At 39.4% G+C, this 12,738-nt stretch overlaps 1 protein-coding gene across 1 annotated transcript in view; it reads left to right on the plus strand.

The window, feature by feature from the left end:
* Positions 1 to 10,238: 10,238 nt before the first annotated feature.
* The window catches only part of LOC114652816 (kelch-like protein 10), a 54,975-nt gene continuing 52,475 nt past the window's right edge, over positions 10,239 to 12,738 (plus strand). Inside the window, exon 1 of the mRNA XM_051928555.1 lies at positions 10,239 to 10,724. Within this exon, the coding sequence (XP_051784515.1) occupies positions 10,305 to 10,724 (420 nt within the window). The 5' untranslated portion in view covers positions 10,239 to 10,304. The remainder of the gene's footprint in view (positions 10,725 to 12,738) is intronic.

Consider the following 12,738-nt stretch of genomic DNA (forward strand, 5'->3'; position numbering starts at 1 on the left):
CTCAGAAAAATGGGGTACAAACCGGTGATAGTAACCAGCTAAGCTGAGAAAGGCCTGAATCTGCCTCTTGTTTATTGGATGGGGCCAATTCAAAATGGCATCTATTTTAGTACACTGTGGCCTCACCATGCCTCGGCCCACTACATAGCCTAAATATTTGGCTTCAACCAACCCAAAGTAGCATTTCTTCGGATTAATACGAAGACCAGCTTTTGCTAGTGACCGCAATATAGCTCAAACTTGCTGTAAGTGTTCCTCCCATGTGTTGGAATAAATGCCAGTACCCCTTAGTCATATCTAAAGTAGTCAAGAATTTAGCATTACCTAGCTGTTCAAGAAGGTTGTCTACTCGTGGCATCGGATAGGCATCAAATTGGGAGACTTGGTTAAGCCAACGGAAGTCACTGCAGAACCTCCAACTTCCATCAGGGTTACTGACCATGACAATAGGACTGGACCAGGGACTATAACTTTCCTCAATCACACCAAGGTCCAGCATGCGTCTGATCTCCAGCTCCACTTCAGCCTTTTTTGCCTCGGGAATTCTGTACGGGCGTTCTCTGACTATAACCCCAGATTTCGTGTCATGTGCAATCAGGGAGGTCCATCCTGGATTTTCACTTACCACCTCAGGGACAGACAGGATAACTACTTTGAGCTCCTGTCGTTGTTGGCAATTCAGATTATCTCCGAAATTAAGGTTTAATTTATGAGCAAAGAGAGAGCAGGGCTGTCTGAAGGAGGGCTCGAGATCTCTGTCCTTCCACGGTTTCAGTAGATTGACATGATAAATCAGCTCGCTGGGACGACGATTCAGTTGTTTCACCAAATAATCGACCAGTCCCTTCCTCTCCTTAATTTCATAGGGGCCTTGCCAATGAGCCAGTAATTTAGAATGTGAGGTAGGAACTAAAACCATGACTCCATCTCCCGGGGCGGAACTCCTGAAGAGACGTACCATGGTTATAGCATCGGACCTGGGCTGCTTCTGCCTTTTCCATATGTGTTTTCAATATAAGTCTGATCTTTTCAAATCTATCGCGTAATTGTGCAATATATTCCAATATATTTGTTGACGGGAGAGGCCTCTTCCTCCCAGCCTTCTTTTAAATGTCTAATATGCCCCGGGGTTGTCGTCCATATAGTAATTCAAAAGGTGAGAACCCCGTGGAGACTTATGGGACTTCCCGATATGCAAAAAGGACGAGGGGGAGGAGCTGATCCCAGTTCCTTCCGTCCTCGTTGACTACCTTATGTAACATTTGTTTGAGAGTTTGATTGAACCTCTCTGCAAGACGGTCGGTTTGAGGATGATATACTGAGGTTTTTAAATGTTTTATTTGAAGTAGCTTGGCAGTTTCCCTGAACGTCTGCGAGGTAAAAGGCGTCCCTTGATCCATCAGGATTTCTTTAGGGATGCCAAAATGCGCAAATACCCCTACTAATTCCCGTGCGATAGCTTTTGAAGTAGCTGAGTGCAGTGGAACAGTTTCCGGAAACCGGGTAGCATAATCTGCCAGGACCATTATACTGTATATTTAGGACCTCTGACTGAGGGTTCTAGGGGTCCTACTATGTTGACCCCAAAACACTCAAAAGGGACATCTATTAAAGGTAATGGAACTAGAGGGGCACGGTCCCTCCTACGAATCTGCCTCAATTGACACTAAGGACAGGATATACAAAAGCGGCAGACCTCTTCATTAATTCTGGGCCAAAAGAATCTGAGCTTAATCCGATCAAGTGTTTTTTTGGGTCCCAAATGGGCTCCCAAGAGATGGGTATGTGCTAGTTCACAGACTTGTCGGCGATAGTCCGTGGTACTAACAACAGTGACTTCACCAACTACCCGATATAACAGATCATTATTTAACACAAAGTGAGGACCTTGTGGCATTGGAAATAATGTACGTTGGCCATCTATCACAACGACTGCATTCTTTGCAAACTTAAGGGGTCATCGTTCCACTGCTCCCTTTTAAATGAAGCCGGGGTCTAGCTAAATTGAAACTGCAGGCGTGTGAGGGGATCGGATTCGACCTCAAGGGACGGGGTTTCATCCTGAGTCGACTCCGCGTTTGATGATGATGTATTTGGCTGAGACGTCCCAGGTGTTTCCCCGTCATCACCAGAGGCCGAACTCTGCTCCCCAGCCAGCTGTAAACACGGCGTGGAAGAAGTTGAGGGCGCCGTGACTAGACCTATCGATCTTGGAGAAGAAGCGTCTGTGCTACCGCTTTTAATGTCTACCCAATCTCTGCCTAATATCACGGGGAATGGAGGATTATCCATCACCGCCACCGTCAACTTTTTTAATACGCCGTCCTGATATATATAACATCAGGCAGATTTATAATTCCGGACATCCCCGTGAATGCAGGCAATGTGGGTTTTTATCTTTAACCATTGTCGTGGTAGTACCAGATGGCGAGCAACAATAGAAATGTTACTGCCGGAATCAAATAAAGCTATAGCCTTCAGTCCATTAACTAACACTTTTCCCGTATGTGTAATGGCCAGAGGGTTACCGAGCGAACATCGCGCCTCCTCCCATACCACTCCGCAGACCCCGTCGTTGCTATGCAGAGCCGGCTGACGCGTCCCAGGTCCCACTCGAGTACGCTTCGTATTGTAGCTCCAAGATTCTATGTTAGGGACACAAGTACGCCTGGGTTCACATGAGTCCTGTTCTGATACTCCCAAGCCGGTTTCTGCCTTGAGGTATTCTATTATCTCGGCTAGCGAGACAACATCAGTAAAGCCCCAGGCCAGCTGGGCGATTTTTCCAGGCAGGGCACGGAGCAACAAAGCGCAGGCCACCTGCTACGTTATTTGATGGTTCGATTGTTTGTGTGGTTGTAACCACCTAACCACCTTATCCCATAAAGTCATGGCCTGCTTTTTCACTGCTTTAGCAGGTATATAGGTCCAGGCCATTAGGTTTTTCACCTGCCAGCCTGGGTTTCTCCCACCTTTATCAAAAGGCTTGCCTTTTGTGGGATATTTAGGGGCAGTTCCCATACTCAAAAGACCATAATAAGTCCTCGATGTGTTCCCAGATGCACCAGGCTCTATCCTGTGGTTCCCGTTTCTACTCTTCCCCAGACCTTTAACAGGATGATAGGTTGAAGCATACTCAAGCTTTCCCTGACACGCCCCGACCGACCCCCACTCTATAATTTGGGAGCGGTACTTACCCATCTGACTTTTCTTGCGTTGGCTGTAGTGTGTCAAGTCTTCATTTTGTTCTGACTTCCGTTCTCTCCAGGAGGTCACCATCCTGCCGGCTACGCCACTGTAAAAGGAATAGACTCAAAAAAGGTTTGGGGCAGGCACCCATAAATTACTCCTGGCTGCAAAACATTCTTGAATGAATACAGAAATGTTCTCTATACAGAGTCCAAAACAGAACTGTCAGTGGTTTGTCAAGATGGAGGTTTTAAGGGATAGGACAGGAAGTGACGTAAGGGAACCAGAAGTGATGTTCTTCAGTAGTCAGAGTAGGTGTCGGAAGTGATAATCTTCTAGGCGCCGGAAGTGATATATATACAGTTAGGTCCATAAATGTTTGGACAGAGACAACATTTTTCTAATTTTGGTTCTGTCCATTACCACAATGAATTTTAAATGAAACAACTGAGATGCAGTTGGAGTGCAGACTTTCAGCTTTAATTTAGTGGGGTGAACAAAACGATTGCATAAAAATGTGAGGCAAATAAAGCATTTTTTTAAGACAATCCCTTCATTTCAGTGGCTCAAAAGTAATTGGACAAATTAACTGTAAATAAAATGTTCATTTCTAATACTTGGTTGAAAACCCTTTGCTGGCAATGACAGCCTGAAGTCTTGAACTCATGAACATTACCAGATGCTTTAATGTAGCAGCTTTCAGTTGCTGTTTGTTTGTGGGCCTTTCTGTCCGAAGTTTAGTCTTCAACAAGTGAAATGCATGCTCAATTGGGTTAAGATCAGGTGACTGACTTGGCCATTCAAGAATTTTCCACTTCTTTGCTTTAATAAACTCCTGGGTTGCTTTGGCTGTATGTTTTGGGTCATTGTCCATCTGTATCATGAAATGCCGCCCAATCAATTTGACTGCATTTAGCTGGATTTGAGCAGACAGTATGTCTCTGAACACCTCAGAATTCATTCGGCTGCTTCTGTCCTGTGTCACATCATCAATAAACACTAGTGTCCCAGTGCCACTGGCAGCCATACACGCCCAAGCCATCACACTGCCTCCACCGTGTTTTACAGATGATGTGGTATGCTTTGGATAATGAGCTGTTCCACGCCTTCTCCATACTTTTTTCTTGCAATCATTCTGGTAGAGGTTGATCTTGGTTTCATCTCTGCAAAGAATGTTTTTCCAGAACTGTGCTGGCTTTTTTAGATGTTCTTTAGCAAAGTCCAATCTAGCCTTTCTATTCTTGAGGCTTATGAGTGGCTTGCATCTTGCAGTGCACCCTCTGTATTTACTTTCATGCAGTCCTTCTCTTTATGGTAGACTTGGATATCGATACGCCTACCCCGTGGAGAATGTTGTTCACTTGGTTGGCTGTTGTGAAAGGGTTTCTCTTCACCATGGAAATGATTCTGCGATCATCCACCACTGTTGTCTTCCGTGGATGTCCAGGTCTTTTTGCGTTGCTGAGTTCACCAGTGCTTGCTTTCTTTCTCAGGATGTACCAAACTGTAGATTTTGCCACTCATAATACTGTACCAATTTCTCGGATGGGTTTTTTCTGTTTTCGCAGATTAAGGATGGCTTCTTTCACCTGCATGGAGAGCTCCTTTGACCGCATGTTGTCTGTTCACAGCAAAATCTTCCACATGCAAGCACCACACCTCAAATCAAATCCAGGCCTTTTATTTGCTTAATTGATAATGACATAACGACGGACTTGCCCACACCTGCACATGAAATAGCCTTTGAGTCAATTGGTCCAATTACTTTTGAGCCCCTAAAATGAAAGGATTGTGTTAAAAAAATGCTTTAGTTGCCTCACATTTTTATGCAATCGTTTTGTTCACCCCACTGAATTAAAGCTGAAAGTCTGCACTTCAACTGCATCTGAGTTGTTTCATTTAAAATTCATTGTGGTAATGTACAGAACCAAAATTAGAAAATATACTATGAAATGGTTAACTACTGTGAAAGGAATAATATTAGTAGATTCAAATTTACAGCTTCTTCTTGTAACTGAAATGTAGCTTTGTTTTCTTACAGTATCATTATATTGTACTTGTAATAGCATTTACACCAGTTTTTTTTTAATTCTTCTTTATTCACAGTAGTCACAGGGCAACATGAGTTTCCAATAGAATGCCATAAATACGAAAAATTGACAATATTTTGTAGTTTGAACTTATTAGAAACATATCAATTTGCTGCTGTACATTAAAAAAAAAGATAGCTTCCACCCCAAGCATATAAGGGGCTCCATTATTTTCAGCCAAGCAATACGGTACAATCGTATTTGCTCAGACCCAACAGACCGGGATCAACAACTGCAGGAGCTCAGACAAGATTTCATTAAACAAGGTTACACCCCGAAAACAACAGACACTCAAATAAGAAGAGCTACTGCCATACCCAGAGACAACCTTCTGGAATATAAAAACAAAGACAACAAGGATCGCATCCCCCTTGTTGTCACCTACAACCCACATCTTGAAACACTTCGAAAAATTATAAAAGAACTTCAGCCAATACTAAACAATGACCAAACACTGAAAAATGTATTTCCTGAACCTCCCCTCCTGGCATACAGACAACCACCAAACCTTCAACAATTAATTGTCCGAGGCTCCCTAAGTGAACCAACAGAAAATGGCACATCTCCATGCCTACAGAAAAGATGCAAAACATGTGCCCACATCTATGATACAGACCGTATAGTTATACCACACTGCCGACTAGAACATCACATCAAGGGATCATTTTCCTGCAGATCATCTAATGTAGTCTACCTAATTTTCTGCATGAAATGTCCTGACACTGCACTCTATGTGGGGAGAAACTGGACAAACACTCCGCCAGAGAATGAACTTACACAGGTTCCACATTAAACATGGCAACACAGATGTTCCTGTGGCGGCCCACTTCAACAGCCATGGACACTGTGAGAAGGACTTTAAGGTCACAGTGCTTATGGGCAACTTCAAAACACAGCAAGAGAGAAAAGAATGGGAAGTTAAACTCATGCTAAAATTTAATACTCTACAACATGGATTGAATAAAGACAAGAGTTTTATGGCCAGATATGAGGATTGTTTACATCTCTCAGAATGACAGACAACCTGTCTACAGACCCACATTGTTTTGAAAAAACTCATTACAAACTTCAAAAGACTTTGTCGGACAGTTATCTTATCCAGAGATCTTGACAATACATTGTTCTTTTCTCTCTTGCTAAATTAACCCTAGCCTGAATGAATCTATTAATTTTTTACATTCAAAATCTCTCATTTAAATATTTACCAATGTTGTTTCTTGTCCTAGAGTGTGTATATAAACATAGGAAACTTCAGTTTCTGTATTACATCTTGCCTGAAGAAGGGGCCTGAGTTGCCTCGAAATCTTGCATATTGTAATCTTTCTAGTTAGCCAATAAAAGGTGTCATTTTGCTTGGCTTTTCTCTACATTCATAATGGCTAACACGGTACAACACCCTAGTACTGCTGTACATTGTAAAGTATACTGTAGAATTTACAGATAATAAATGGCAAAAATGTTAATAAACTGTAGAATTGTTCTTAATCACAGTAAAAAGAATTGCAATATTGGATTTAAATGTATAACTTGTTAATGTAATTAAAACACAGCTCCTTTTCTCCTGTAACTGATTTTTAATTTTTTTTTTTTTTTTTTTTTTTTTTTTAACAGTGATTGTACTTTTCATTCAGTTTACATGAATTTTAAAATCTTCTTGATTTATTGTTCCATATTTACCTGGCAATTCAAGTTGCCAATAAAATGCTGCAAATAACCTAAGAAATCAGTGTATTTTTGTAAAATATTTTTACATTTAAATATCTGCACACTAGGACATACAATATTATAATTCCCCTGAGCTATTTTCTCCAACACCTGCAAATCAGTTCCACAAAACTAACCTTTGAACACCATAACAAACATATTGTTATCTTTGAATGAATTCAAGTGTCCAAGATGACTATTCCTAGTACACTTGACTGAATCCCAGTCACAAAGTGTGTACGGGAGGAACAACTTCATGACCTTTGATGCAAAGCATCCATTGAGTTGTTGTGAGAATTTCACCTAAAAAAATACACATTTTATGAATTTCATATAAACGTGATCTATGGCTTTCCACATAAAATATTCAAAGAACAAACTAAACTAAAAGTTCTGTTTCGTTTGATTTTGATTTAACAGAAAATAATATTTGAAAAACAACAAAAACTTTAAATGAGAGCTAACCTGAATCAGACATCAGACCCCTGCCTTAAACTTAACAGTTGTACTAAAAGGCCTGGAGCCAACAGAAGGTGAGAAACAGCATCCTTACCCATCTTCTTAATCTACCTCTTCCCTTTTCTCCCACTTTGAAAAAACACCACTGCTAGAAGACATCATCAGATATGAAGCACAGACAGAAGACCATGAACACCATGTCAGAATACTTTCCCCAAGCACTTAATATTACAATATTGTTATAATCTAGAGCTATAAAGCACAATGTTTGTTTGTTCTTTATGAAGAGTTTTGCTTGTCAAGCCATGCACCTAAAATTTGGCACACAGATGCTATTCACCATACAGGATATCAGGTTTTGATATGCACCTGTTGGCATTTTCTCCCAAGAAGAGGAGGAAGCAGCTTGGATTGTATCATGAGGCCAGGTATACTACATTGTGATCTATCAAATGAGAAATAGTGGTAGCGTAATGGTTGAATACAGTTACCTTTCAACCAAGAAATTAGGGTTTGATTCCTGCCCATTCCATTTAACATTTTCATTAATTGAGTAGTTTCCCTAACCATTTTTGTCATGGTTCTAAGCCTCCCCAGTTGGGTCCTTATTGCCTCTAAAGCTGCATATTCCAATTGGAGTTTTTTTGCACATGAAGAGAAAACCATGAATATTGGAATGAAAGATGCAACACGGAGTAAGGTTTAATGTTTTTAAGTTTGGTAATAAATAATTAGAAATTAGTAATTGTAATTCCACCTTTCCAATCTCTTCCCTGAGCAACATTTGCTTACTCAGCTGGTAATAATATACTGTAATAAACCATTGACATCACATTAAGAACTTCAGACCAGTATTTATGATTCACTTTCAGCAACAGTTTTGTCTCAGTGCCACTTCACTTCAGCCCTTATATACTGTCATATATATTTTCCAACACTTAACAAAACTGACTAGTATGTGCAAGTAAGAACTTCACTGCACTCTACACACTAGATAATACTGACCCAATAAACAGTTGCTATATCATTTTGCATAATAAAATACCCTTGAAACTACCTCAGTTGGGGAGAATTGTGGTTGATTTTAATCTGTGTTTAAAGCTGGTTGTCCATTTCAACCTATTACTGCTTCATATGGGTAGTCTAAAAAGTCCATATTGTCTTTCTGAAATGCATCAAACTATATATTTCTTTAGAAAAAGTACATCATCTTAAATACCTGTGATTTAAAAAAAAATATCAATGATGCTTTATTTTGATTAAAACAAATAAACATTACTATTTATATTAATTTACTGTAACACCCCTGCTAAAAATAGAATATGCCAAAAAACTCTAGAAAACCTTTCTGCGCCCTTAAGATTGTTCCATTCCTGATGTTACATTGAGGTAAGCAGGTTTTGTTTTCTTTCACAGAATTCAGAAATTTATACTGTTTTTGTGTCATAAAGAAACCATAATTTTGAATGAATGTGTACTTTAAAATGGGCAAGATGGTGAAGTTAAAAATCAATGAATAAATGGCTGGGTAGATTGTTTACTGTATCATGTTTCTACTGTATGTGCAGTTTGCATTACATACGTGGGGAAATTGAACAAACCACTAAGAAAATATTTTTATCAAAGCATGTAATATGGTCCAGGTCGTGCATTACTTTGTAAGCTGTGTCTGTGTGAGGTTTTCTATGTATACTCTGATTTTCATTCCATTTCCCACAGACATGCATGTTAGATTGATTAGTGGTGGTAAACTGGCCAAGGTGGACTCTAGCAAAATCTGATAATGTATGGATGGAATTAAATTTATATTTAAGCAACAGCATAATATTTATATATAAAGAACAAGCAGAAAGTCAGGCATGTTTTCAGCGTCATATATATGAAATAAAATTCTGGATCCCTGTAAATCTGCAAGAGATAAGGAGAATTGACAGATGAATGGCAAAAATAAATTTGTCCAAGGATTTTTCATAGAAAGAATAGGCACACTTAAAAAGGTATACAGTCAGATCTTCAAATTTTAAATGTCTGAACTTGTACAAAAGGAAAAGGACAGCAGTCGTTCTGGCTCTGCATTAGTCAGGTATACGTCACATTGCTAAAGAAAAAATAAAAAAAATGGAAAATTTATATTATTTAATTAAAGTAATGTATTGACATTGAATGCCTCACAGATTTGTCAAATATACAGTTTCTCCCTCACTCTGAGATGATCAGACTGATGGTGGCGTCACAGCAGAAACAAAATCTAGCATCTGGGCTGACTGTGAAGCTGCTCTGGTGCTGGACAACTTCCCAGTTTTGACTCTTGACATTGTCTGAAAAGCTCTTTGCTCCATGTGGGATTTTCAGTTTCCTGCAAACAGTGTCAAAGAACTAATAATATGGAGAGTAATATCCATGCAGTGGACTACAACGTGCTGAATGAGCTGAGGCTGGAAGGGAGATTCCTCGATGTTATCATCGACGTTAATGGAGTGGAGTTCCCAGCTCATAAAAATGTCCTCTGTTGCTGTAGCCCCTACTTCAGGTGAGCAAAAACATTTTGTGTGTTATTGGAGAGAGTGTGTTTTCAGGTGGCAAATTACATGCATCATAGAGAAAAGCACAAATCATTTAAACGTTTTACACATTTGGATCAAGAAAATGTTACTTACGAATAATTCTAAAATTAGGTGGGATGTAATTTACTTCATCTACCATGCATTCTAGAAGATGTCGATTTTAACCTGACATCACCAGGACTTTCATATTGATTGCATTCTCATATTGAAATAACACTTTGTTTGCAGAACCCTATTCTCAAAGAGATGGAACAACAAGGAGAAGAAAGTATATAATATTTCAGGAATTTCCCCTGACATGATGGAAATGATCATTACATTTGCCTATACTCAAAAAGTACCTGTTACATTCGAAAATGTGGAGCAGCTGCTTGCTGCAGCTGACCAGCTTAACATCCTGGGGACGATAAACCTCTGCAGTAACTTCCTTGACTCTCACCTCTCTGTGAAGAACTGCATTGGAATCTGCAAGATTGCCTATTGCTACTCTTGTCTTGAGCTGCATTTCAAAGCATTCAGATTCACTGTGCACAACTTTGAGGAACTGGTCAGGGTGTCAGAGGAATTTCTGCAGCTGAGCTTCTTTGAACTGTGTAGAATCATTGAAAGGGATGAACTCAATGTTAGAAATGAGAGCCACGTGTTCAATGCGGTTATGAAGTGGATGTATCACAAGTTTGCAGAACGTAAAAAGTTCCTTGCTGACCTTCTTCCAAAGGTATGAGTTTTAATTAATTTTGTTATATTCATCGTAATGACAGTTCCATGAATACATGCGCTTGAAAACTGTAGTCCTTTTCTTAGCCACCTTAGAGGTCTGCTTACTATGGGATGTGGAATGAAAACCACGTTAAAGATCACACAAACATTGAAAGATGATGCTAAACCTACATAGTTCTCAGGCTAGGATCTAAGCCCAGAGCTCTGAAGGTGTGGTGCAATAATACTAACCATCATGTCACCCAGGGACACAAGATTGTTGCATTTTTCAAATCACTGTGATTGCAGTTAATCCTTGTGTTATCACAAGTTATTCCATAAATTTTACAACACTAGAAACATGCCTTTAAAGTTTGGTGTTTTTCAAGTTGAACTTTTTTCTCTCTCAGTCGTTGTATATATTTAGTTGCCACTTAAAATTACGTTCTAAATTAAAATGTTCTTTTTTTTTTTTTTATACATTTTAAAAATACCTTGTCTGTACATGCAGTTTACAGTGGGTATGAAGGGTACACGGTGGAATGAAAAAGCCTTAAATGTTCCAAATATATCGATTTTGAAGGTTTAAATTTAAGAAAATATACCTTCCATATTTATTAAGCATCCTTGTGATAATGAAAGGAAGTTAGAAATAATTATTTTATCACAGATTCTTGGAACTGTTAGTCTGCTTACAGCTTCCATTGTGGCTGAAGGTGCGACAACCCCAACAAGTCCTCAGCACCAAGTTCTATTCTACTCATAATCCTACTTTTCCGTCCGCAACTTTATTTTTTCAACAGCTATTTTTTCCTAAACACTGCTTGCTTTTCAACCATTACATTCTGTGTCATTATTTTACATAGCCTACACAGCGAGATTTACACCAAGTAACAGCGTAGTTCACATATAAACATTTACGAATTTCATTGTACTTGTACAAATAATAGATGCATTGAATTTTTCATAAAAGCCTTTGATATTTGAAAGAGCCAAGCCAGTGCTTCAGGTTGATGCACATACTGTATGTGTCAGTACCTTATATTTTGAGTTCCGCAATACACCGATATTCATTCCAAGAACAGTGTGGGTATGTCTGCCTTGTAGTTTTTGAAGTGGTGCTATACCCTTGTATTTGATTGAAGAGCCGGGGAAGGGTGGGATCCACCTTGGAGTTTACACTGGTGTAATATACAAAAAGTCAATCATAGAACTGGGTGGAATGGGAGGATGTTGGGTATACATGATGCAATCTAGCCCACTTAAAGCCCTTAGCCAAGCCACCAGCATATTGCAGTTTCCTTGATGTATTCAGCACATGCACAAAAAAATGAAAAAGACAAAATATGCAACAGAGCAGATTGAAATGCCACACACCTATGACCGACTTTTTAAAAGCACATTAAGTCTTTTTTGCTGAGGATATGATAATAAAATAACTTAGGATAACATGTTTGAGTGACAAAAAATCACTAACTAAATACATGGGGAGAACATGTAAAACTCATGAAGACCCTATCACTATGAGGCAGAAATGACAGTTCTGCACTACTTCGAAAAGCTAGCATTAAAGCGAGCACAAGCAGAGCAGAGGCAGGTGAGTGGATGAACACAAACACAGCATTCACAGAGAACTTCGACCCTAATGTGTATCAGCCAGTATGGAGCAGGGAGGAACGATCGGCATATGGGTAGCCTCTGACTGTGGGTGAGCAAAGTGAGGTAGAGCCAGGTGACATGCATGAGCAGGCAAATGGATGAAGCATCTAAGGAGTGGGTGTTGTAGTGTGGTGGAAGTGGCTACTGAAGAATCCAGAAACTCTTTTTTAAGGCCACCTTATCAGCAGTCAACATAAAATGGATAGTTTCATTTCTTTGTCATTACAATATTCTCTCCCACTGAAACACACCTGTGCATTATCAATCCAAGAGCAGCAGGGAATATCTTTCTGAAATAATGAAATAAGCTTCCTTATAGTGAAAAAATATATTCTATTGTGTGATTTTTTTCAGTTATTATTGTCAAGTTCTAT

The sequence above is a fragment of the Erpetoichthys calabaricus genome, chromosome 5 (genome assembly GCF_900747795.2).
Source record: "Erpetoichthys calabaricus chromosome 5, fErpCal1.3, whole genome shotgun sequence".
Taxonomy (NCBI): Eukaryota; Metazoa; Chordata; class Cladistia; order Polypteriformes; family Polypteridae; genus Erpetoichthys; species Erpetoichthys calabaricus.